A 27,308-nucleotide genomic window follows, 5' to 3' on the forward strand; every position below is an offset into this window, starting at 1 on the left:
AGGAGGGAGGAAGGAAAGAAGGAGAAAAGGAAGGAGGGAAGGAAAGAAGGAGGGAGGGAGGAAAGGAAGGAAGAAAGGAAGGAAGAAAGACAGGAAAGCTGCTTGTGATTTAGATCAGTATGGTTATGATATAGATCAGGGAAATCAAAAATTACTCAAAGGTCTATAATCTGAGAACCTAAAAGATAAGACAGTTGAAAGGAGAAAGCTACTTTAGGGATAACCTCAATTTGGGGCATGTTTGGTGTGAGATGGTGAATGATGTTCTCTAAATATTTGGATACAGAATAGGATACAGTTTAGAGATCACAGGTAGGAATAGAGACCTGAGAGTCTGCTGATCCTTAAGGGATCAGCATTGTTTAAATCAACAATCCCTAACAATATGCCTCCCATATGGTAGACACTTAATAGATGCTTATTAAATTGAATTGAGTTGAATTGATAGTTTAAAACCATGAAAATAGATCTCCAATAAAAAGAGTACATAGAAAATCCAAAACCTACATCTTGAGGGAATTTCCACATTTAGGGGGAAAAAGAGAAAGGAGGCATGAGCATTTAGAGAAATAGAAGGAAAGCCAAATAATCCAGTGTCAAAGAAACTTGATCAGGAGAATATGGCTTGAAACCAAGAAAGGACCTGTAACTTTAAAAAAGCTACCTATAATGGGAACTTTGTCTTCATTATACATTCTTTTTTAAATTGTCTTATATAAAACAAGATAGAATTAGTCCTATTATGCTGTGTTGTAATCAACAATTTTAATCCCACAATAGTAGGAAGAATAAAGTCACATTGTCATTAACTTTTAGGAATTTCTATTGTTGTCCTGGCCTTCCCCACCACATCAACTTAAAAAGCTCAAACTTTTGTTAAGAGACATGCATTTTAATGAAGGTATGCCTCATTTAAGGAAGTCCTCAAGCAATTTCTGGAATACCTGTTAAGTAGAGAAAAGCTTAATACTCTATCAATTCAGATATAGCAGTTCTTTATCCATGCTGTACTTGGCTAAATAAAGATCACCTAAAGAAAAAGGGAGACTTCTTTGCTCTCATTAATCAGGCTTTAAAAGGTAATTCCTGGTGGTTGCATAAAGAAAACTGATGGGTTTTTGTTGTTATTATTGTTTGTCCTTTATTCATGAAGAGGAGGTGATATTGCAAATGAGTTGCATTTAAGTGAGGGAGGGCTGTGCAAGGTCACCTGCCTCACTTTCCCCTTCAGGAACATCTGGGTCCAGTGACCAGACATAGATCAGGAGGACCTGAAAATGATTCTGGTTGAAATGGGAGACCCCAAGGTCTTCAGCAGGTCTCAGCTTGACTGAGGCCACGCCCATTCAGCCATCAAGATTTGGTAGCTATAGAGACAAAGAATCACCTCTTTACCCACTTCAAAAAAAAAAAAAAATCTAGATAAATAAATAAATGAATGAATGAATCTGAGAGGGGAAAACCCTCTGAGTTTTTGGCCAAATCAGAAATGACTGCTATTCACATTCCTTGTTAGGAGTGCTTGGCACTATAGAGAGGAAAGAGAAGGGAGGAAATAAGCATTTATTAAGTGCCTACTATATATACTGTGCTTAATTTAAAGTCAAAAGACCTCCATTCAAATCCTGCTTTGGCCACTTATTATCTGGGTATCCTTGGTCTTATAATTTAACATCTCTGGGCCAGCATTTCCTCATCCCTAAATTAAAGACTATGTAGCTTCCAACATGCCTTCCAATACAAAATCTATGATCTTATTAGCATTAAAGAAAAACCGAAACAATCTATGATAGGCTATTGAGAAGCTGGTAAATCTTTCTACAATGACTAAATGACATTTCTTTTGCCTCAGTAATGTGGTGTTTCCAAAGAAAAGGATGCTAGATTTCTTATTATGTTTGATTTTTTAAAAAAAATTATCACTCACATTTGACTTCCTTAATGATGATTTCAAGTTAAGAAAGAAACTAAGATATGACAGAATAAACTCCATCATCATGTCTACACAGCAAACATGAAAACAAGCTATTTCTTAGAATGGCTTTATCAATAACGTATCACATATGGGTACAATTTGAGCTCCTGCTCATCACTAGCCCTTCATGAATATCTTAACTTGTTATGACTAACATTACTAACTCCAAGAAGGTTGCTGGCAGTTTTGTTAATGAATAATTTCCAGCTGTGTGAGTTCCCTTTATGTCCTTGTCCAAGTTTTCTAGGTCAGCTACTACATGGAGTTAGCCATCCATGATGTAAATTTTCCCACCATCCTCTAAAACATGCCCACTTGCCTACAGAGGCAATGAAAGTAAGAATGGTTAGAATTCTCACTTATGAACCATGTGCTCCTAGATTCTAGATATCCTACAAACATTTGCCACTTTCCACTCAACTAGGAATCTACCTAATCCAGGTAGGTTTAGCATTTAACAAATGAGGAAACTGAGGCTCAGAGAAGATAAGTGATTACCCATATTTACAAAGAAAATACCCAGTTTTTCTTAACTTTAAATCCAATACTCTGGCCACTATGACAACATTTACTATTACAGTAGCATTCAATGATCCTGACCTAACACCAGATATGGGGAAAATGTTGTTCTGGGGTACAACTTCTCCATTTTTCACTGAGAGCATTTTTGGCTGCTGGACAGAGTTCCTTGTTCAGTTGAGATAATTCTGCAACAAAAAAAAGAATTAGGGACCTACCTTCTCAGTAAAATCCAAAAATATTTCCAGTAGCAATTGGTACATACTTGTATAAATATCTAGAATCTTTGAATCTGTGTTTAGATTCTGCAGATTTCAAGAATGGTAGCTAATGAATAAAGAAGTTTCGACTATTTCTGGACAGATAAACCCAAACTGAGAAAAAGTCATATAACCACACCCCTGGCCCTGACTTACTTGCTGGAGAATCTCATAGCAACAGTACCAGAAGATGCCTGATATTAACAACAAAATTCATGGAAGAACTAGAAAAAGTTATTCAGATCAACATAAATTACTCTGTGGAGATCTGATATTAATGGCAGTAATGAGGCATGAAATTTTCAGAGCATATGTTGAGCTTCCTTCTACAGTCCAGTACTGTAAGTCTTCTATCTTTAAGGTAACGTCAGAAAGAAAATTTAGGTTAGAGTAGAAATTAAAAATATTAATATAGGTATTATCCCTGCAAACAAATGTACATCATTTGCAAAACAAGAGGGAAATTTTTAATGTGAAAAATTCAAAGATCCTTTCTAGTTCTAAATCTATGAACTTTTGATTAGAATGATATATTTAATTTGATACAGTACTATGACCTAGGCAGAGTAGTATTTATTACCGTTGTTTTGAAAAGTAATAAGAATTGAGACTGGAAAGAGGATAAATGACTTTCCCATAGTCATTTTGGGACTGGTAAATAGCAAGAAAAGTCTGGATTGTAATCCAGGGACTGAGAGACTGCTATCTTGTGCTAATCTTGTGCTTGAGATTGATCTCAAATTATTTGTCCCAGATATAAGGGGTTGGTTTTTTTTTTGTATTTTTTTATTCTATAGCTTTGCCCCATAGCCCATTGTATCAGAGAATATCTAGGCACCTGACATTTTGGTAACTAATAAGCAATAGTCAAATGTAGATTCTTAATAATCATAATACTGACAACACTGTTAACTTCATTTTAATAGAAATCAACAAGAATGCCCATAAGTGGAATCTTTCATTCAGTGAACAGGCATTTAATAGTACACAATTTGTCAGGAAGTGGGCTGGACACTAGGGATATAAAGCTATGCCTTTAAATATCACAAATTTCAAAAGATCCTGGGCTTCTAAAAATATACCAGTTAAAATTAACTCAGGTTGGCACAGGTGAGCAATCAGCATATCTGATTAAGAGAGCTTTCTTTGACTTGCTCTGATACTAAGGCAATCTTTGCAATGTTAGCAATCCTTGGGACAGTATTTTTGAGTCAGAATTCATACTGACAGATGAATGTTCCAAAAGAAAGAATGTTTTTTCCTCCCTCCTTAAAATACAAGCGCCATCACCAAAAAGCATGTATGTACCTAACTGAATCTGGTATTATTAGACTAGACATTGGATTGGGAAACCAATCTAAATGTTCAGAAGGCTAGTGACTTGGCACAATCATTATTAGACACTTCAACATCCAATGAAGCATCTGAGAACTCTCAAATGCTGAAAATGCATAAATATTACTATTTTACTTTGGGTAGTGACATTAAATTAGACTATAACTGTAAGGAGTTAACTTGTATAGACAGACAGTGGCTTTAGCTTAAAAGATAAGCCCTCCCCACCCCTCCAAAAAAAAAAAAAAACTTAGATGACTGGCATAAAGGAAAAGATACTGGGGAAGAAGAGGGATATCTGACAGTTAATAAAAGCACTTCCAAATTACAAGAGAAAAAAAAAAAAAAAACTTGTTTGTCACAGTACATTCCAAAGAGCTCTTTATTTGACTTGAGATATTTGCAAATGGCTGAAGCTTTTATTTCGTTTGGGGAGAAAATGGGAAGAGGGGGATCATCTCCATATCAGGGGCCTAGCCGGTAGAGGAAGCTTGGGCTTTTGCACACTTTACAAAAACGATCTCCCAAATTCCTTCTGGCCAAGCACATAGCCAGAGGAAATGAAAACTAGGAAAACAATTTGCACATAGAACAATGAGGTATGGTTTCACTTTGGTTTCAAGCATAAAAATAAATTTGGTTCTCAAAAAAAGGGGGGATATTTAAAAGCAAAGATTGCACTCTCGTGTTTTAGTATTTTAAATTAACAACTATAACTAAGTTCTACTTTTTCTGTAGTTGAGCGTGCTTCCCCAATAGAAAAGCCGTGGGAAAGCAAAGATACAGCTGTTTCCAGGCAAATGGCCCAGAACTGGTTCCAGCATCAACCACCAGAGTCTCCTGGATAACGAGGGAAACACACGCCCAAGGCGACTCACATGCACATGTGTGTGTGGGACTGGTTGAGTGCTTGTGGTGTGTACACCAGTTTACAATTTGTGAAGGATCCAGAGACTCCATGCAGGTGAACAACTGCGATACATTCTATGCAAAAATGATGTCCATGTAAATTTCATTTAGGTTCCTAGCCCCAATTTAATCCACCACAGAAAGCGCTAAACTGGTTATTTCCTTCCCCTTGGCTCCCACCATGAACATCCAGATGAGTTCCCTAAACTATCTCCTGCCTAACTAAAACAAAGAACGGTCTGTAATGGATGCACTCTCAGCTTCCAGAGCAGATCGGAACCCAGAGGACGGCCAAAGAAATCCACCTTGCACGGTGATATGGTGGCCCAAAGTGAAGTTCCCGGGTCTGCGATCCGGAGTTCCCGGTCCGAAATCAGCCGAGAGGGAAGCGGACAAAGGGACTGGGCGGCAGGGGCTGGGGTGAGCAGAAGCAGGAGGGGCTGCGGGGTGAGAAGGGAACGCCTGTGCAGTACTCACCTTTGCAGCTGCTTTGCTCTGCTCCTCGTTGAGCAGGAGGGCAGCCAGCAACAGCAGCAGCCAAACAACCGGCCGTGGACTCATCCTCCTCCACTTCCCGGGATAGCACCGATAGCGGACTGGTCAGCTTGGACTCGGCACCCACCCCCCGCGGACTAGGCACTGTTCTTTAGCCGAGTCTACCGCGGGGTCCCTGGGCGGGAGGCTGGCGCGTTCACTCCCGAGGAGCCGGTGCGTGCTCACTCGACATCGTCCCTGGCGCTTCTGCTCTGCGCCAGCTCCTTCAGAGTCAGAGACTTAGAGCTGATCGCGTAGCTCCCCTAATTTGTTGGCCCTGTTCCCTCCCCTTTGGAGTGCGCGGGCGGCGTTTCAAATGGGAGGACCCTACTCTGTGCGTGTATGAGAGAGGGGGAGAGAGGAAGAGAGAGAGTCAGAGAGAAAGAGAGAGGACTTATGCTGGTAAGTAAAGGAGTCGGTGTCTCTATCCTTTTAAAGCCTTCAGCTTCCCCAGCCACCCCAGCTGTTCTGCTCCGGTCTCTGGGTGGAACCCACGGAGCTGGGAACTCTCCCTCTCCTAGCTTCTGAAGCCAGGGCTTCGCGGGTAGGGGAGGGACCTCAGGGAACCCAGAGAGGAGAGGCGGAGGAGGGGGGTGGGGAGAGGAGAGTGTTTGTGTATCTCTGGTTTTTGCCTGCCACTACCATTTGGAGACTCAGTTCTGAAAAGGAAAATGCCTGCACCCTACAGCCCCTAAGTTCTGTTCTGAAAAGGTGAGTGTAGTCCCGCGGAGGATCGCTGAACCCCAGGGATGGGAGAGCTAGATGTTTGAGGGCGCAGGGAGCCCAGCGCAGACTCCGGTGCAGCTCTCTCCAAGTTTGGGCTGGGGAGGAAGGAGGGAGAGAAAGAAAAGGAAGATTTATTTAGCTCCATATGAGACATTGCTGCCTGAGAGGAAAGGGCTTCTCCTCTTCAACGAAGTAGTTCTCACCCTAAAAGGGAAAGCCAAATCCCAGTTCTAGGAAAACCCCATGCAGGAGGGGATGGAGAGACTCCGGTATTCTGGGTTGGTAGCACTACTTCTCCCTTTACTCGAGTGCCAGGTGGGGAAGAGATGAAAGAAACCGTGGTGTCAACCTCTTTATTGTCATTTTTGTTATCTGCTTCCAGGCTAAAAGGTCTTATCACTCGTGAGAGCAGGCTGCTGCTCCAGTGGCCCAGGGGTCCGAAATTCCCGGGCTTAGAGGGGCAGTACCTGCTGAGAAAATGGGCAGCAGAATGTATCCAACTTCCAGACTTGCCCTTCAACGGTAAGACGCTTTCCCTCTGCCCTGTCTCTCCCATTGTACTTAAATATGTTAATTTTGAGAACCTTTTTTAAAAAAAATAAGTCTTTCTTCCACTTTCTCTCATATAGATGTCTGCTGCTGTTCATGCTGATCACGGTGCTAACTGAGAGGGCACATGCTGTAAGTACTCAAATCCTTTTCTCTGTGTTTTAATTATGGCGCCATAGAATTATGGACTACAGGTATCTTTGACAAAAAAGGCTGCTAATGTTTGGAGGAGAGGTGCAGGTACTATCTGCACCAATTAAGCTGACCTATGAAAGTTTGTTTTATAAGTACGACTTTTCGCTTCTCAGTTTTTCCCTGCTGGTATTATCCTGCAACTACCTAGGAACGGACCGGCTTTGGCTGTTGCACAATAAATTGCTAGGAATTAAAAACGTGGCCAAAGGCCATCATTTTCCTTTGGAGTAGGCATGCCCCAAACACTTGCAAAGCACTAGGGTGTGAGCCACGTGGCTGAGAGTAACACATAGTTGAAGGGAAGAAAAGAGTTTATTCACCTAAATACAGTATGATGGCTGTTTCCTCTAGTTTGTTCTTATACCTGATTTTGAGGTAAAGTCAGAGAATTCGCTAAAATAAGAAAGTCAAAGGAAAATATTCATGTCCTCTCCCCCCTCCCCCGTTTTTACCCTATTCTGTAAAAGTCGATCCTCAGAGTCTTGTTGCTTACTAGGGATATGGCAGTGAGACAGCCAGTCCATTGTAATTTTAGACAGTACTAATTATAAGAATATTATTCGTTAAAATGAGCCAGGAGTACTTCCCAGTGATTTCTACTCATTGGTCATATTAACCTCTGAAGTCACACAGAATGTCCAGCCCCTTTTATATATCATAGACCTGAAAGTATTTAAGATCCCTCCCTCTCCCCCCCCCCACTTCTCTTTTTCTCTCTCTCTTCCTCCTCCTCTCTTATTCCTTCCAATTTAATCCTTTCTTTTAAGGATTAAAATTAATCCTCCCACTCAAAATACCTTTCTTGTCATATCTCTTCTTCCCTCGTTCCATATAGAAAGAATTTCTTGAATTAGTTTTATGATCTGGACTTCGAATTTGGTTTTAAGAAGATCAGCATCAACCATGTAGAAATTAGGCCATAAAAGTTAGGTTTAAGGGGAGAAGTTTCAGTGTTTGGGAGATTATTAACTTTAAAGAGAAAATCTGCATTGTTGGGGGAGTTTTTATAATTAATTTCTCTCCAAAGAGTTAAACTGTTTCTTTGCCCTTTTATAATAATTATAACCCCAAATGTTACTTCAAACCACTAAAAAGGGGTAATTTCTTGATATTTAATTTCATCTCTATTTAATATAAGTTTTGGTAACAAAGCCAAAAGACAAGGCATTACAAAGGCTTTATCTAACAAAATAGTTATGGAATATTCAGGATTGGTTGAAATTTTGATGTTAAAGTCCATCCCCCTCTTTCCATTTTACTTGAATCTGAGTACAACTAAGTTTTGATTAGTATGAGTAATGAATCCTGTGTCCTGTGAAGTGGTTACATTATTAGAATTCACACCTCACATTTCTAGTAGGTTAGAACCAATTACCATATTTTAAATAATTATAACTTTAAGGGAGGCAGCTAGATGGTATAGCAGATAGAGCTCAGGGGCCTTGAAATCAGGTTCAAATCCAACCTCAGACACTTAATACATGCTAGATATGTAACCCTGGGCAAGTCACTTACTCCCAATTATCTCATTAAAAAATAAAATAAAAATTATAACTTTTAAGTAATAGGTGTCCGAATACATGCAACCATTTCTTGGGATTCATCATTTGGACTAATCGGGACCTAACTGTAGCTAGCAATTTGGATTTTGACAAATCAATCCATTGATAGCACTCTATGCTTATATTACACAAAGGTGTTGCCTCCCAGATTTATGAACCCTTTGATGTACTACAATTTTGATGTGCACTCTCTAAAGAAGTGATTGACTAAAACAAAGGAATGAGATTAGGAAGGTCTTTTTCAATTTTTTTTTTGCCTAAAAAAAGAAATTCAAGACTGTATTGGGAAAGAACATTTGAAGACTCTTTAATAAATAGCTAAATATAATATATAGTTTTATAGTTAGTCAGAAATTAGCATTCATATTCCCTTTCACTTCTGACCTAACTTTGAACAAGTCTTGTAATCTTTTTTAAACTTGTTTCATCTGAAAAAATGGAATAATAATCATAATTGTAGCACTTAATTGTTTTTTAGTCACTTTTCAGTCTTGTCTGACTCTTTATGATCCCATGTGAAGATTTCTTGGCAGAAATGCTAGAGTGGTTTGCTATTTCCTTCTCCAGCACTTAAAGGATCATATAGTTAGAACTAAAATGGATTTTACAAGCCATTGAGTCTAACCCATTCATTTTACAGACTTAAAACATGATTCCAAAAGAATTAAAAGGACTTGCCTAAGGTCACATAGCTAGCAAATGTTAGGGAAGAGATTAATCTAAATCTTTCTAACTTCAAGTTTAGCATTCTATCCCCTAAAAGCCTTACCACTGGGTTCCTGGCAATATCAAATGAGAAAAGTAAAAACTCTACATAAAATGGCTTATGATTACTGTCACTGATATCCTTCCTTCCCATGGATTTAGGCCTAATAACCCTATTTGCCTTCATCATGGAAGAACTGTAAAAAGAGATCAAGTCTTGGCTATTGACCAAATTGCTTTAGACAATTTATTTCTTCATTCTAGTTCTCAATTTCTTCATCTGCACCTAGAAGACAAATATAGTTTATATATGTAATATATATATATATATATATATATATATATATATATATGACATTTTAAGATCTGGCAAGCATCTTATATACATTGTTTCATTCAAACTCCACACCAATCCAATGAGTGCTAGACTGTTGGTTCAAGATCTGAAAATACAAGTTCATTTGCCAGTTCAGTTCACCATTGTGTCTATTTCTTGATCTCCAAAATTAATACATGAACATTTTGTTAGAATTTTGGCAAAGTATTTTGTGATTGTTAAAGATTTGTCATTATAATTAAGTATGTGTTTTGTATATGTTACATCTAGAGCTAAGCCAAGGCATTTGTTTACCCTAAGAAAAGTTAAAAAATATCACTGCCTGTAGGATCATTTTGAGAATTTTACCCTATTGTCCTACAGAGATTTTGAAACTTAGGTATAACCCAGTCTATGACTTAACACAAAGTACCTATATGAAAATAGAATTTCATGGCACTAAAAATATATATGCCCTGCATATTGCATCCTAGGAAGCAGCTTACCTGTCCCTTCCTAGTCTAGATTCTGATTGCAACTGCTTACAATGGGCATTGTTATCTTGTTATATATATTTTACTTGCATGCACATATTAAAGCAAGGAATGATTTCATTCTTACCATCTATACTATGGGGTTGTAATATCTGCACTTGACATTAGCTACTTGACAGGATTGTGAGGACAAGTTATTAGAGGCAGGGTGATATAATGGGAACATTCATTGCCTCTCAACTCAGAGAACCAACTAGACCACTTACTAGATGGGTGATCTTGGCAATTTTGGGAGACCATAGTGTCTTCATTTTTAAAATAGACTGGAAGACCTTTGAAGTGCCTTTGTACTTTTCTAAAGCTATATTCTAATCCATGAAAGCATTTTGCAAAGCTTAATACTTTATGACTTATCATTTATTTAAGGATTGTCTCCTTCCCTCAATCATAATAAACTCACCTTCCTCAATTTCTTTTCCATGTCTAAAAATCCCTAATCATTTTCCATGCTTCTCAGGGTCTGAAATATTCCAATAACTTATAGGAAAAGGAATCATTCTACTCTTAATAGAGCAGCCTACAGTTGAAGCAGCTGGAAATGGGCAAGCACAGATGTGAGAGAGTAAATGTTGGCTAACTTGAAGCTGCTTTAATAGTAATTTTGTTCCATTCTGGGTCAGATGGCAAATTAAAAGTCAAAAGTACAGCAGAGTGCCCAAAATTTTCCTTTCTGTTTATGACTTTCTCCTCTTAATCTTGGTAAATTTGAAACATAGTAAAAGCCCCAACCAAGCCCAGAGTGGAATTCAATTTATTTTCATCCTGCTGCTCAACTAACCAGAGCCAAAAAGTTGAGGGGGAAGGAAGAAGCAGCAGGATCTGATGCCAAAGGGAAGTAGAAATAGAAAAGGAAAGGGAGTTACCTATTTGGCTTGAGAAAATGTGCAACTATAGTTTCTCACTTCTATTTGATTCCCCACTCTGAATCCTGTATATCAATGTCTTAGAAACTCATTGTGTACATGTATAAGATACAGAACTATAGAAATACACAGCCAGCTGGCCAGCCAGCCAAAGCTATACAAACCTGCAATCTCTATTATTGGGGGAAGTGGAACCTGATAGTTCATTTGAATTTAGGATTCATGACTTTAAGACTGAAGTCTATATCTACACTGTCTGGAACCAATATGATGAGTCCCAAGTGTGAAAGGCCACAATTGCTTAAAGAGGAATGAGCTCTGAGCTTTTTTTGAAAAAAATGAAAAGGAAAGAAAAAAGGAAGAAAGGAAGGAAAAGAGGGAGGGAGGGAGAGAGGAAGGAAGGGATGAATGATGGAAGGAAGGATACAAGGAAGGAGGGAATAAAGGAAGAATGGATGAATACAAAAAGGAATATATAGATAACCAATGTTGCTGATTATTTTTCAGTTATGTTCAACTCTTTATGACTCCATATGGGGTTTACTTGACAAAGATTTCATTTGTCACTTTCTTCTCTAGTTCATCTTACAGATGAGGAAACTTAGACAAATAGGGTTAAGGGCTTACCCAGGGTAAGTACATGTCTGAAGTTAGAAGTGAACTCAGGAAGATGAGTCTTCCTGCCTCCAGGCCTTGCACTTTATCAACTACATCACTTAGTTGCTCACCTATAATGTATATATTGTGATTCATGAACAAATATGGAACACTATAATTCCCAGTTCATATATTTGCATAGGCTGTTGCTTAGAACATTCTCCATTCTTATCTTAGAACTCTAGCTTCCCTGGCTTTCTTTAAGCCTCAGTTCAAATCCCTTTTCTGCATGTCTTTCCTAATTCCATCCCCTCCCCTTTCATTTCTTCCCCCTTACCATTATCTTTTACTTGACATCAATATATATGACTTGCTATATATAGTAATGTGCATAATTGGTAATAACATAATAATAATATCTACACTTGACACTAAACGCTTGACACGGGTGTGAAGAACAACTTATTAGACACAAGGTGATGTAATGGGAACAACAAGGCATGTGGAGTCAGAGAACCAACTCTTTTATTAATAGTACCTCATTGACTTTGGGCACTTAATTTTAAGAATTTCATTCTTAAAAAATAGACATGTGGCCTTTGAAGTCCTTTTAGGCTTAAAATCTATAATCCAATCAATGAAAGCATTTTGCAAAGCTTAAAATATTGAGGTTTTTTCCAGTTAGAATATGACTCCTTGAAATGAGAGACTTCCCCCCCCCCCAACGCCTTTACTTTGTATATCAGGCACTTAGCAATGTCTTATACATAGCAAGTGCTTAGTAAATTTTTCTTGTCTTATTGACCAACCAACTCTAGCAGTAACATTTTATTCATTTTTACTCATTACTTAAGGCCAGGTGGAAATCTTGAAGATCAAGAGACTCTGTTCTCCCTAATTCTGAGAGGGAGGACATTCCAGAGAACAAAGACCTTTACAAGATCAAATGTTTAGCCTGTCAGGCAGACAACTTAATAATCTCAACTGTGAGGAAAATGCACAGGAAAACAAACCCTAAGTGATCTAGAGTTTTCTAGTTGCCATGAGCCATCAACAGAGACCATAGAGCACAGGTGGTGTATATGGCAGGAAATTTGAAAATGTAAGGTAAATTCTGTACTTGGGAGTTTCCAGATGGTCTCCAGATCATGATGCCATATCCTCCTCCCAAATCAACAAGTTTCTCTCCCCTTTGTGAGCCCCACTTGGCAAAGAATGAGAAAGTTCAGGTCACAGGGTATTTTTTTAATTCTTTCATTTTAGTACTCCAGCTCCATAATTTAGAAGAATTTAGTGGTCCCCACATATATGCTTCTGACGAGTTTAAAGTCTGAATCTCAGGCAGAAAAAAAAATCCAGAAAGTCCTACCTCCTTACTGTTTTGTTAATTGAAAAATAAGCATATCTAAAACCCTCTAGGGAATACATTATGGGGAGGACCTCTTGAGTGGTATTTATTCCAATGTCTCCAGTAAAATGTTAACAATAATAAGCATCTCAGATCTAGTGATATTCAGGTAGAACTGACTGGGGAAAGGGCTATCATACAACAAAGACTGGGGGAAAATGGCAAAATCAGCAGTTTATATTTAGAACAGATATGTTTTAAAGGTAAACTTCAAGAAAAAAGAAACAAATTCCAGAATGGAGCAAAAGGAAATTAATAAAATAAACAAAAAGTTGCAGGAAATTTGGGGCTTTAAAATAAAACAAGAAAAAATCAAGGGCAAATGGAAACGGGATACAAATCTTCTACATTGTATATTATTTTATGTGGTTTAAATGTTGGTTTGAAGAAAAAAGACAGCATTCTTGGGGTACCTAGTATAATGGTTTGCTTTAAAATGTAACATTTTAGGATTATAAAGCACTTTGATATACATAATTACATTTAATTCTCTCAACAACCTTTTGAATCACATAGTACCTATGATAACTAAGATCTCCCAAAATTCTACACATAGTTGTGTCAAGAAGGTTGGATTCTTGAACCCAAAGTTTTTAGACTAGCTTTTAGAAATTCCTTTCATTGAACCAGAGTAAAAAGAGGAGAGACTTTGAAATATATTTCTCTCCCTATCACTCTTCAATCCTTCTGAATCCAGTCAGTAAACAAGCATTTATTAAATGTTTACTATATATTATGGATTGTGCTAAGCATAGAAAGATAAAAAGAAACACAAAGATATAGTTCCTTCCTTCAAAAAGCTAAAATTCTAAGGGGGGAAACAACATGCAAATAACTATGTACATACAAATGTAACTGGGAAGTCATTTCAGAGGAAAGAAACTGGGGGAGGGGAGCAGGAAAGGTGGAATCTGAATTGAGTTTTAAAGAAAGCCAGAAAAGCAAGGAAAAGAGGAAGAGAATGTAAGAAATCCTTAAGAAAGGCACAAAATTAAAAGATGGAGTGTCTTGTGCAAAGAACAAGAAACTCAATGTGACTAGATCAGCGTAGACTAGGTGAGAAGATTGTAGAAATAGGGCTAGGTTATGAAGTGCTTTAAAAGTCAAACAGAATTCCTATATTTGATCCTGGAGGTAATAGAGAGCCACTAGAGTTTATTGATTTGGATGGAGTGACTTGACCAGACCAGCACTTTATATAGGAAACTTTTTTTGGCAGGTAAGGGGAAGATAGCCTGGACTGAAGAGACCAAATACAGGTTTTCAGTCTCTGACCTCATTCATTTTGGCCATAAATAATAATAATCTATTGATTGGGCGCCCTCATTGTCTCAAATGGCAGTCAACGAGGTCAATAAAGTCTAATCCCTTCTATGATCCCAACCTACTCTGTAACCTCTAAGCAAACTATTTAACATACTTAGATTTCAGTTATTCCCAAAAGATAGTTTACAGAATAGATTCCTAGATAAATAGCTACACGAATAAGACAAATATTGAAAAGTTTTGGGGAAAAGAGATAGGAATTCAGAGATTAGGTTGCATCCTCTGTATTACTCCTATGATTTGATGAAAATTAACTAGCCAGTCTGTTTTTCACTCTTTCTACAAAAATAGAAATTGGAATGCTTGTCTAGATAGGGTTTATATGTTTTAATTTGGAGAAATATCTTGACTGTCCATGATTTGCTGTTCGTCTACAGTGATGTTCCTTTTTTTCTAAATAAATGAATGCAAAAGCACTTTTAAGTACCTACGGATATAAAGGACCATCCTAAGTCCTGGATATACAATTTGAAAAGCAAAGTAATTGTTCTCAAAGAGCTTACATTTTAGTATGGGAAAGATAAGAGGTTTCATTTGCAAGTCAGATGGCAGTACATTTTTAAAAATATTTTTTCACTAAAAAGACTATATTTACTTCTGATCTTGAATTATTTAATAATACTAGGAACTACGTTGTTGACCTTTTGGGGTCATGAGTTTGTCCCCTAAATATATTACTGCACTTCTCCAAGCTTTGTGCCATTATCAGATGGGACAATCAAAAGCATGCTATTTGTGATGTTTCTTACTCAGAGTAATTATAAAATTTAAACAGGTGTAGGGACATGATGTGATCAATATATGTTTCCATTCCTTGTCATCTGGTCTCGTCATAGCTACATAAATATATTTATCTTAAGCTGAGAGTAAAAACAGTTCTCATGCTTCACTTGGCCCCTGATTTGATTTTCTCTCTCTCTCTCTCTCTCTCTCTCTCTCTCTCTCTCTCTCTCTCTCTCTCTCTCTCTCTCTCTCTCTCTTTTTCCTCCCCCTATCTATTTCTGTCTTCCCCATCTTTTTTTCTTTTTTCATTTGGTGCCTATTCATTACTTATAAAAGAAAATTTTTCTAGGTTCCTACTGCTATGATCTAGGATAGAATTTCAGAGGAATTATACACATTTTCCAAAAGGAAGGAGCTCCTCATCCTCTAACTTCAGATAACCCCTCACATAGTCTTTCTCCCTTTCTCCCACAGTCCTAGTTCTAGCTTTTAAGGTCATACTGGATAAGAGAAAGGAAAGGGAGACCAGGATATGTTCTAGACAGACTGGTGAGTGGAGTTGAGACAGGGGAAGGAGGGGAAAATATCTGCCACAACTACTTACTTCTCTCTCTCTCTCTCTCTCTCTCTCTCTCTCTCTCTCTCTCTCTCTCTCTCTCTCTCTTTCCTCCACCTATCTATTTTTGTCTTCCCCATCTCTTTTTCTTATATAACCAAATATCCTTGGCACTCCAAAGTCCCCACCCAAATTCTTAATTTTTTTTCCATTACCTAGAACTTCTAGTGCTAGAGTCTCTATTCTAGGCCTCAGAAAACTATTAAGAATTTCAGGTCAATTTAATTCAATAAGCATTAACTGAGTTCTTACTATGTACAAAATGCAATTGAAAAATCATGAGAAGAATACAAAAATGAACAAATTATTAATACTATCTAATTGACTATGAGCTCACAATCAGTTTAGTTGTTGGAGGGGAGGGAAAGCCAGGGAGCTCTTAACTTTATAGATTTAGATAGAATGGGAGAGGACATTAGAGAACAGATAATTCAATACTATTTTAACAATTAGGAAATTGAGTAATTTGTTGTCACATTGCAACTAAATAATACAACCAAGATTTGAGCTGATATTGTCTGACACCAACTAATTACAAGGATGATGATGATAATAGTTAGTATTTACAGTCCCTACTATGTACCAAACATTCTACAATCATTATTTCATTTGATCTTTCCAACAAACCCTGAGAGGCAGGTGCTATGTTTGTTCCCATTGTATAGTTAAGGAAACTGAGATGAATTGGTTAACCTAATTAATGTCTATAGTCCATAGTTACATTTAAACTCAGATCTTCCTGACTTCAGACCCAACATTGTATCAATTAGGTACTTTCAAATCCAATGAAAATTGTACAGAAACAAATATGAGGCATAGGTGAATATGAAAGGTATACAAAGAAAATGCTCTGATCACTCAAAGGAGAAAGAAATCCATGGAAGAATAAAACTTGGAGTTGGGAGAAATTTCTACTCAGACTTTCAAACCTGTAGCCTATGGAAGATGTGTTGCTGGTATCCCTAGTTAGAATTCAGAAAACTTTTCCACATTGGAATGTTGTTGTAATCTGTTATTACTTGTATGCTACTTCAGGTATATTATGGGTTTAATAAAATTTGAACAAAGCTCCTCTAATTCCAAATTCAACACTTTGTAACCATCAAAAAATCTCATTCCATCATTTTACAAATGAGGAAATTCAGACACAGATAAGTCAAGAGACTAGTCTTTGGTTATACTGTTATTATTATTCATGCACTCTGATTTTTGTCATGTATATAATGTGATTTTTTTCCACATGAGGAAATATTGTCACTCTAAACAACCCACTTAATTAAGGAACAGAATCCTTTAGTTGGTAAAATCAGAGACACTACATTTTGGTTAGCTGATTGTAGGAAGAAGAAATTGTACTCAACTGAATGTTGTCGGAAGGAGATTCTGGTACTTGGACACATCCTATTTATTTTCCTATTCCCCTCCTTCTACTTCAGGTCTCTAGATACAGCCAATTTTGTCACTAGACCAAAATGTTGATTTTAACCTTGGTAGGGCTTAGTCAAATGTTACCATAATTAAGACTGCCCAGGATATAGCTTAAAAAGAAGTCAGCAGCATTGTAGAAGCTCTTGAAGATGTCAGCAATCTGCATGTTTTTCAGACAATTACTGCTTGCTTTCTATCACCCTTGAACCAAGCAACTTCTGAAAGAATAAAGCTGACAACTGAAAAAACTGAAGCACAGATCCATGAAATGATGTATTAAAAGCAAATCTAGCTGATGAGAATGGAATGCAGTCTCCTCAGACCATTCTTTTCTGTATCTAATTAAGAAAACACAAGTACTATTAATTCAACCTTTGTCTAGTGTTAACTTTAAAAATACAGCAGAAATCATTCTGAAACTTGAATTAAAAGGACATTTTTGTCCCTGTTGGATTGGGTGGGGCACTGTGTGGAGAGAGGAAAGGAAAAGGCATCTTAATGGAGTTTCCATACTGCCTCAGCTCTCTCCTGCAGGCCCCCCAGCAGGACACTACAATAGAGTCCCTTTTCTTGATTGGATGGGTCAAATGAGTGCACAGTTATGTTTCACAGACTTGTAGAGGAATGGTAAGTTTGCATAATAGTTTTGCTTGAAAGGAGATATTAAATATTAACATGGAGCACATGCAACCTTAGTTAATACTCACACATTCTCATTGTCATTTCAAGGCTCTAAATGACCTCAGAAATAGAATAGAATACATCTCTTAATATCTTTAGGTGCTTCATAGAAAAGACTATAGGTTCATCCAGGCAGGATGATTCTGGTGCTTAGGTCTGTGATCTTTTCAGTTCCTACTATATCACATAGTTATTTGGATGCCCAACTGAAATGTGGCAAGTGTGGTAAGGTTTTTGAATAGTAATGGCTTAGAACTTTTTTTTGGCTCTTTTCCTCCTCTCTCCTTGCATTGACATATGCCTAAGTCATGAAGTTGGGCACCAAAGAATTCCAGGAAAAAAGGAATTTCCAGTTAGGAATGAGGGAATATGTGTTCAAAGCAAAAACAATATTTACTCTGTTATCTTTTCCCACTATCACCCCCAAACGCTTGTTTCTCTCACCACCCAAATTGTTGACAAAGAGGGGAAGTGAGCTGTTAGCATCCTCACCTAAATGGCAAACAGGAGCAAGCAGGGTCAAGTGTGGGTTGACCAAACTCCTCTAGGTATACCTTGATCAAAGACACATGCTCACTAAACTCCAGTTTATGCATATATTACCCTCCCCCCAGAATATATTTTTGAAAAAAGAGGCTAGAGTCTGTGAACCCTTGCGACTCTGAAAGTGACCTTACTCTAGAAAAGGCTTTGAATTGAATCAGGAAAACTGGATTGCTACCATTGGCTGTGTGATTTTGGATCCTTTTCACCTCAAAAATTATACAAACTTCTAGAAATTTCCCAGGTCAGCCAAGGTCATGGAGTTGTAAATTAAGAACTAGCAGAGGTCTTAGAAGTCAGCTAATCATGGATCATAAATATATCCATCTAACATTGGAAGGAAACTTAGAGGTCTTCAACCCCCTAATTTTACAGAAGAAGAAACTAAAACTCAGAAAGATTTATTTACCCAGTCACACAAATAGTAGTGTTCTGGGTCCAAGATTCAAATCCAGTTCCCCCACTACCAAGTATTTCATTTTACAACCATTAGCTGCCAAGAGTTAAAAATTATACACATTCTACATCTACTACTACTTTTACCCCTAACATAAACATTTTCCCAATTTTAATTTTTTTTCCTTTTTATTCCTGAATTTGAAATGTAAATTTCAGACACCAATCCCTGGCATTTTTTGATTAATAAATGGATCCTTTAAAAGGGCTAACATAAATCATTTAATAATGATTGCAGGACAGAAAATAAATTTGATGTAAACTTTTTTAAATAATATTTTATTTCCATGTTTTGATGCCACCTAGCAGAACTAACCCTGTATTATGAGAAAGGGAGCAGTGGTTTGCTAGGGGATGGCAGAGGAGAAAGAAGGATATACATTTTTGCTCAGGGATTGTTCCAGCCTTTTAAATTTACATTTGTTGTTTTTAAACAGCCAATTGTTCCCTTTCTGTAATAATTACATAAGAATTTCTTTTTCTAAACTGCATGTAATAATTTTCAAGTACCTATGGATGACTAATACCATTTTGAGATTTAAGTACTACTTTCCTACAGCTGTTTCTCATGGAATGATTCCAGCATTGTGAGAACTCAGGATAAAGCCATTGCTAGTTGTCTTGATCAAAGACATATGCTCACAAGGACACCTCAAAGTCTCTGGTTTATCCATTAAAACAAAAAGATGCTGATTAGCAGCTATTATGCAATAATTACAAACTGATGTTGAAAGAAGGACTGGCACAGTAAACATCTGTGCAACTTGGGGCTCAACCAAACCAATAGTCAGAAACTCTTTATTCATCCATGTTCCTGATCCCTGTAGTGCCATTAGCACCAAACTATGGGAATAAAATGGGCTTCCCCCCAATCCAAATATTAGAAGCTAATTAGAACTAAGGGAGAATGTACCATTCCCTTAGAATATAAAGTAAAATGTTCCAGTGTACATTTTTAAGACCTCCTAAAATCAGCTAATCTATGTTAGCATGATCCTAGATATTTACTTGATTCTTGAGTCCCCTCAACAGGTTTGATATAGATTGAATATTTTTATAATTCTCATAAAAGTTGAAGAATTGACTACACTTCCCAAATATTAATATTATTTCTGATGCTAGATTCTAGAGATGGATTTGCCTGGAAAATAACCCACAAAATTGCCTTAAGGTGGATCTACATTCTCTGGATGTACAGATTAGTTTGATTTTTCTGAACCTATTTTGTAGTTATGCACAGGATTGAGTGAGGGATGTATAGTCTATATTCAGACATGGGACTAACCAAAGAGTATGTTGTATGAAAAAATAGAAATTTCATAGAGAAATTTCAAGTTCCTGAATTCCAAAAGGAAGCACCTGGGAAGGTAGAATTATCTAATATTGCAAGTATCAATGGCTGGTTGAAATGTTATTTTCCCGTACTCAGAAATCATTATCCTGATACCCATATAGATACAAATTGCTTACATTATTTTAATTGTACCAGTTATCCATTTAGTTGGGATTGTTTTTCCAATTGATTTTGCTTTTGTGATGATTATTTTATTATTTAAAATGCACACAGCACTGTATAAAATACATCTGACTATATTATCCATAAATGGATCATCCACTTTGCAAATTTTTCTCCATGACCCTCAATTCAAAAAAGATTAATTGAGCATTTTCATTGTTCAGAGCATTAGTGCAAAGATAATAACTCACCCTTACATTGAAGCAGCATATAATCTAACAGAGTGTATGCACTATCAACTAACTAAAATAAATGTTAAAGATTAACAGAAGAAATTCCTCTTGACTGAAAGAATCAGGGAAAGTATCAAGGAAGAGGTAATGTTTGTGCTGAGTATCATTTTTAGAAGATTATAAAAAACTAAAAGAAACATTAGAGATCATTACATTCAACCTTTTTCTATACAAGGAAATTGAGGTCCTATAGTGTTACAGAAATTGCCTCAGGCTTCACAATTAATAAGAATCAGAACTGGATTTGAACAAGCACAAGGGTATTTCAAATGAAGAGGGAATAGCATAAGCAAAAACATAGAAAAGAGAAAACATAGGAAACCTATACCTTGGCTAGAATTCAGGATACACAAAAGGAAGTGATGGAAGATAAGATTTTCATATAGCTGCCCTGTCAGGTCCTGTTTTTCCTATGATAGATAAAAGTCAAAATGAGGAAAGTTGTGGATGTTCTGATATAAATGGAAAAGAAATGTGCTAAGCTACATTTTCCAGTGATTTGGGATAATCTATAAAATCATATTACACAATAATTGCATTTTCCTCCATTAGTGTGAATGGTCAAAAATGGACTGTTCCAAACTAATTTAATAATGCTGGCAATTAACAAGTATTTGTTCAGCACTGAAATGGGCTCAGTATTGTGGTAGGCATTGAGGAGAATTGAGAAAAATATGACATAGCATCATACATTTAGAATTATAAGGAACCTAAGAGTTCACCTTTCCCAACCTCCTCATTTAGCAGAAAAGTGATTATAACTTAATGCTCAAGTCATACAACTAGTGAGTGTCAGAGGAAGAATTTGAACCCAGTTCTTCCTAACCATAAGCTCAGCATTATCTACAATACTATACTTCCCCCTATGGTCTTTGCAAGTAATAAATTTGTAATTTAGTTGATGAGCCCACAAAGTGGTATGCAATATTTACTTTTTCTGTACCTTCCACCTATATTGTAGAGAAACATATAAATGGAAAATCTGGGAGAGGCATAATGAAAGAGATGAAATTCAGACCAAAGAAAGAATAGAAGGCACTATAGGCAGAAGGAACCTCAGGAGGAAATGAATGGACCGAGTGTCATGTTCACAATGAGGAGACTGGATTGACTAGCACTAAGGATTTATCTTGAGAAATTGTTGGAATTGAGGTATAGTCATATAATGGTGGACCTTTTTGAAAGTTTATTTGGAACAACTTAAGGTTTGATATGGTCATTACTCAATCAGCAAGCATTGATTAAGCACCCACTATGTGCTGAGACATAATTGGTACCTAATCAAGCTTGTTGACTGAATGATGACTATATTAAGTTTCAATCAGATATTTATCAGACACCTACTATGTGCCTACATTTTGCTCAATATTGGTGCTGCAAAGAAGGGCTCTCAAACAGAAGAGTCACTGTGTACAAATGATATATTCAGGAAAAATTGAAAATAACCAAAAGAGGAAAGCCTTTATTATAAGTGGAATCAGGAAAGGTTTAAAATTATACTATCTGGCAACATTTCCCAGTGCAGTCAGAACCAGATTGAAATGTAATTGGGAAGTATTTAGCAAAATAAACAAAAATACAATAACAAGTGGGTAACATTACATTTTAAAACGAAGTCAATATGTGGCCGATGTTTCTATTTGAGTTTGACACTGCTGTTGTGGAAGATAGGATTTCAGCTGAGACTTAAAACAAGCTGGAGAAGACAAGGAGGCAAAGGATCCAGGCATGGGAAAAAACTAGAGCAAATAACCAGAGTCAAGAAATGGAGTGTCTTGTTTGTAGAGTACATGGAGTGAGTAAGGTGCAATATTAGAAAGGCAGAAGGCAGGAACCATGTGAAATTACTGTAGGAATCCTGTTTGGTTGTTATTTTGTTGCTCTCTGTTGTGCACGTGTTGGGCTTGTCTTTCTAGTACAATTTGATAACTGGGGCCATATGCCACATACTTTCTACGTGCTAGTCCTTGGGATAAAAAATAAAATGTGAATAAAGTTTTCTGTAAAGACCTAACCCTTGTTCTTAGCTTCACTTAATGCTGTTTTGAAATAACTTCAGTTATATTTGTTTCCAATTCTGAGAGAGGTTCTTTGGCAAATGAAAATATAAGAAGAGTATCCACGTTTTAAATTCTGCTTATCTCATTTAGAAATATTTGGAGAGTCCTGGATCTGAAACCTGTATGTGCCATATACCACCTATGTGACTTTGGACAAGTAGTTAAAACTCTCTTGGCTTTAGTTTCTTCATCTGTAAGATGAATGGATTGGTCAGAGTTTTCTTCTAGCTTTAAATCTGTGTTTCTATTATTTGAACTTTAGTTAAGCAGAGATGAAAAAGGGGAAATAACTGTTTCTGCCTCATTAAAGTACAAAAGGGGGGAATGTCTTTAAATAATCCAAAGCTTCAAATATAAATTGATAAAAAGAAGGAAAAAACCAAGAAAGGTGATCAATGTTTTAAAAAAATACAATATTTCACATGTTTTTCTCAAAAAAGATTAATTCTGACATGATGGTTATTGCTTCACATACTACTCTTTTGCTCCTCACAGTTAACAAAATTATCTTTTTAAAGTAGAACAAATTCCTGAATTGTGTCCTATTTGCACCATTCTTTTACCACTTTACCACAACCATCATTACATTTTTAAAATTCTGTAATATTTACTGAAGAATATTCTCGTTGTGTTTCTGTTATTCTTTTCTTTAGAGGTAGCAAAACCCAGTACACTGTGTCTCTGGCTCCTGAGGTGAAAAGTAAAAATTAGCAATTGGTAATTAGAGATCCAAATTATAATAATATCTATGTATTTTTATAACATCGTGTCAGAGGTTGCAAATAAATAACCACGCTTAACTCATATGTTCTCCTCTTTTGCTTGCTTGATATATCTGCACGTTTGTCTAAGTAGGACCACATAGGCAGATTCTTTTTAGCTGGGACAGCTGCCTAAAGTGGATTCCCTTCCACAGCCTTAGTCCTCTTCATCTCACCCACCTCCACAAATAACAATATTCAACAGTACCACAGATTATTAAATGTCTCTAAGTCTTTATTGCACAAATAGAGAAGAAGTTAAAGTTTATGGTCCAAAATGATAACATGAATAAATATATGGATTCCAATCACAAAATATAAGTATAAAAGGGAATAGAGGCTAGACATAGTAATCAGACTAAAACTTTCATAATAATTAATAGAGCAAATCAACATTCAGTAAGTAAATCATTTGATAATTTAGCTCTTACAAATTTCCCAGTATTTTTCCTCACAAACATTTATTTTCAGGATATAATTTTATTTACCTTAGTTCACAAAGGCAACAAACCCATAATAGATTCGTTTCCTTTAAGAAGCTTTTTCTAGTTGTTCAGTTGTTTTATTAGATCTATTCCTGACTAGAAAACAAGAATTGACATAGCAAAGAGATTAGGTTTGTGCTGCTTACGTAGAGAATAAAGTCCTAACGGTAATATATTATGAGCCTTTACTGCTTTAACAGAATTGGTTCCATGGTAACCGCTAGTCCCATCTACTCAATCACCAACCATTTTTAAGTGTCAACTATGTACCAGACATTGTGCTTTGTACTAATAATACAGACTAAAATGAAAGTCACTACCCTCAAGGAGCTTATATTCTCTTGGGATAAACAACATTTATCCATATATGTATGTACAAAATTTAAATAACGTGTATATAAGTTCATTTGGAAAGGACATGAGTAACTTGGGATGGATAGGGAAGGCTTCATATCAGAGGTAGCACTTTAGTTGAACTTTAAAGGAAGTTGGGAATTCTAACATAGAAATGAGGAAGAAGTGAATGCCAACCATAGGGTGGATAAGAGGAATGTTTCAAGCAAAGAACAAAAAGAGGTGTTTTATGGCTTATCTCTCATTCTGAAGTGACAGACTTTGCTTTTAGAATTTCAAGCACCAGCTGAGGAAAGATATATAAGGGGAGGCTGATGTCCCTCAAATCAAATCTCATTTCTTTGTGTAGAAGCAAACTCCACGGTAAGCATTTAAATTCAGTTTTATTCTCATATTTTCAAGGACAGGATGCTGATTCCTAATTATCAAATAATGCTATGTTTCAGCTACTGTGTAGGCAGCAGCAAAACACAGGAGAGAATATTGTATCTGGAATCAAAAGAACAAGGTTCTAATTTTATATTACCCATGTAGCTGGGGTTCAGTTGTTAAACCTCTCTGTCCTCAGTTTCTTTATCTGTAAAATGAGATGATTGTACTAGATGTGCTCTAAAATCCCTTCTCTTCAAAATATTTCACCATCTTAGTTCAATTATCATCACATTAGGTCAGTAGTCTCTCACTCTTTGAAAAGGGAGAGGTCATAGAGGTTAGGGTTGGCAGGCCAATTTACAGGAGAACCTGGGTAGTTTTCTGATTTTTAAATCCTGTGTCTTCAGATTCTATCGTGACCCCCTATAGCTTGGTTGAGATTTTACAGATATGACTAAGCTCATTGTATTCTACTTTATAAGTGGTTTTTCTTCCTCTTATTGTAAGAGCACTTAGTTATATTTTCCTCACCTGATTGGAATTCAGTGTCCTAGAAATAAATTACTTATTTTACTTAGGGAGGGACAAGTCACGTTCACTGTTGCTTTGCTTTATCGTCCAAAAATTCCTCATTTAGGGAAAAAAAAGGTTAAGTCACTAAAAACATTACTGAATCCTAACTAGAAGTACCAGTGTTGGGGACTGAGCTGACTGAAACTTTAAATAAATAGAAGATTTGGTTTCCCTTGTATGAAGTTTCACCCTGGGGCTCATTTCTGTTTTGTATTAAAGTAGAATAGCAAAGCAAAACTAGCTTTCAGTCCATTTCATACTGAAAGGGGGAAAAAGCAACATAATTACAAAAAGAAAGAAATCAAAAGCTACCCAATCTAAAAAATTGTTTTCTTTTCCTTTCTGTTTTTTTGTTGTGAGTAATTGTTTTTTATGATTCTTTTCTTCTACCTTTCCCTCCATATATTTAGCTCTTTGGTAATCAGGAGTGACAGGGCAGGTGTAGGGGGAGAACAACACATAAAAATATCCTAAGCTTGCTTGTATAAGCAACGTATTTATCTCTGTGTTACTTTTTCCTTGGTGGGTTTGATGATGTCTGGTGTTTCAAGTAATAAATACATTTGAGGAAGGACCTATCTCCTATAGACCTAATAGTTTTTCCTTTCTTAAAAAACTTTGGTAGTTCAGATTTATTTTAATTTTGATGTTAAGGGTAGTCACAGAAATAAGGAAATTTGTGGCATGTAACATACCTTCTGTAGCATGACTGGTGGGGTGCAGGATTTCCATTCATACTCAAATTCACACTTTGTCCAATTATGGACACACATGAGCACACGAATATAAACACAGATTCATTCATATGTAGTTTTATTTTTTTTTAATTGCAGATCAATTTTCTTTCTTATTTTGTAGCATGATAGGCTTGTTGTGTTTGTTGAGGATAATGGAACTTTTTAGAGTTCATTTGTACCTATTGACCTATCCTTACCTCCTGGTGCTCTTTTTTATGGAAAGGAAAAGGAGTAAATGTTATCTTTCACTGAAATACAGCTTAGGGGTTCCAGTTGAGGAGAGCATGGTTAATTTTCCAGAAAGCATTTTTAGACAGTCTCCTAGATTTAAAAAAAGGATCTCTGGTTCTAGTATTCTTATTAATTGAAAATTACAATTGCAAGATGGTCAAATTATGCCTAATGAAAATCTTCCATTGGCGCACTGAGAATCTATCCATTTCTGGATCCCTAACACTATCTCTTTCCTCTTTACTCTCTGCTAGCTGATAATGAAAAGGTGCTGGGTGTTTCATTGAAAAGAGCATTGCTCCTGGAGTCAGGAGGACTTAAGTTCAAATCTGGCCTCAGAACAGTTGCTGGCTCTGTGACTCAGAGTAAATCAATTAATCCTGTCTTAGATTTGTCTTCTGTAAAGTGAGCTGTAGATGGAAATAGCAGATCACTCCAGTATCTTTGCTAAAAAAAAATAGGGGTGACAAAGAATCATACATGACTGAAAATGGCTCAACAACAGCTAACAATTAATCTTTGAGTTTAATTCACTGGCAAAGTGTGTGGACATTGACATTTTAAGATAGAACTTTTGAAGACCAAAGATTTTCAAATTCTAACAGATGAATTTCTCCTGGTGACACTGTGACATAAAGTTGGGAAATAGGATCCAAAGATTTAGATCTGGAGGCAACCGTGGCGGCCACTTTGGAGACCAACTTGTTTTACAGAGGAGAAATCTGAGAGGAGAGACTAAATAATTTGTTGATAGTCACACAGGTAGTATTAGAGGTGGGATATGAACATAGGTCCACTGGCCCAGAGCCTGCTTCTTTGGGTGAAAGAAGTTCCCCTGCCTACTACTCTTTTAGAAAGCCAATATCCGTGGATAGTGGAATGATGCATATAGAAGGTGTCATATAATTGTAGAAAAAGCCACAGAGTGTGATTATGGAAAATATAAACAAATAGATCAATAAACTGGCTTGACTGATATAAAAGGGGTATAATGTAAAGTTAGGAAGAATCAACCAACATTTGGGGAAATTGTCATTGAACCATTTTTACCTAGCCCTTACTTAAAGTAGGAAACCTCCTATTTTATTAATCTTTATATTTGGGCAAACAAGTAGAGATTAGTCCAGTGCAGGCCTGATACTGACTTAAAAGAGCAAAAGGGGAGTTAGCCTGTCCAAATCATATATCTTCTCTGGACGTCCTCCA

General features: G+C 36.6%; 2 protein-coding genes across 3 annotated transcripts in view; one reads left to right on the top strand and one right to left on the bottom strand.

Moving 5' to 3' along the window:
- COL4A1 (collagen type IV alpha 1 chain) overlaps positions 1-5,715 on the bottom strand; it is a 193,773-nt gene extending 188,058 nt beyond the window's left edge. The window contains exon 1 of the mRNA XM_051984186.1: positions 5,476-5,715. Within this exon, the coding sequence (XP_051840146.1) occupies positions 5,476-5,559 (84 nt within the window). The 5' untranslated portion in view covers positions 5,560-5,715. The remainder of the gene's footprint in view (positions 1-5,475) is intronic.
- A 104-nt stretch (positions 5,716-5,819) lies between these two features.
- COL4A2 (collagen type IV alpha 2 chain) overlaps positions 5,820-27,308 on the top strand; it is a 274,234-nt gene continuing 252,745 nt past the window's right edge. The window contains exons 1-3 of one of the 2 annotated variants that reach the window (XM_051984185.1): positions 5,820-5,934; positions 6,641-6,780; positions 6,888-6,939. In XM_051984185.1, coding sequence (XP_051840145.1) covers positions 6,737-6,780; positions 6,888-6,939 — 96 coding nt within the window. In that variant the 5' untranslated portion in view covers positions 5,820-5,934; positions 6,641-6,736. Of the gene's footprint in view, positions 5,935-6,147; positions 6,244-6,640; positions 6,781-6,887; positions 6,940-27,308 lie in introns of those variants that run through there. The other variant, XM_051984184.1, reaches the window with a different exon arrangement.

This window comes from Antechinus flavipes, chromosome 3 (genome assembly GCF_016432865.1).
Source record: "Antechinus flavipes isolate AdamAnt ecotype Samford, QLD, Australia chromosome 3, AdamAnt_v2, whole genome shotgun sequence".
NCBI classification, from domain to species: Eukaryota; Metazoa; Chordata; class Mammalia; order Dasyuromorphia; family Dasyuridae; genus Antechinus; species Antechinus flavipes.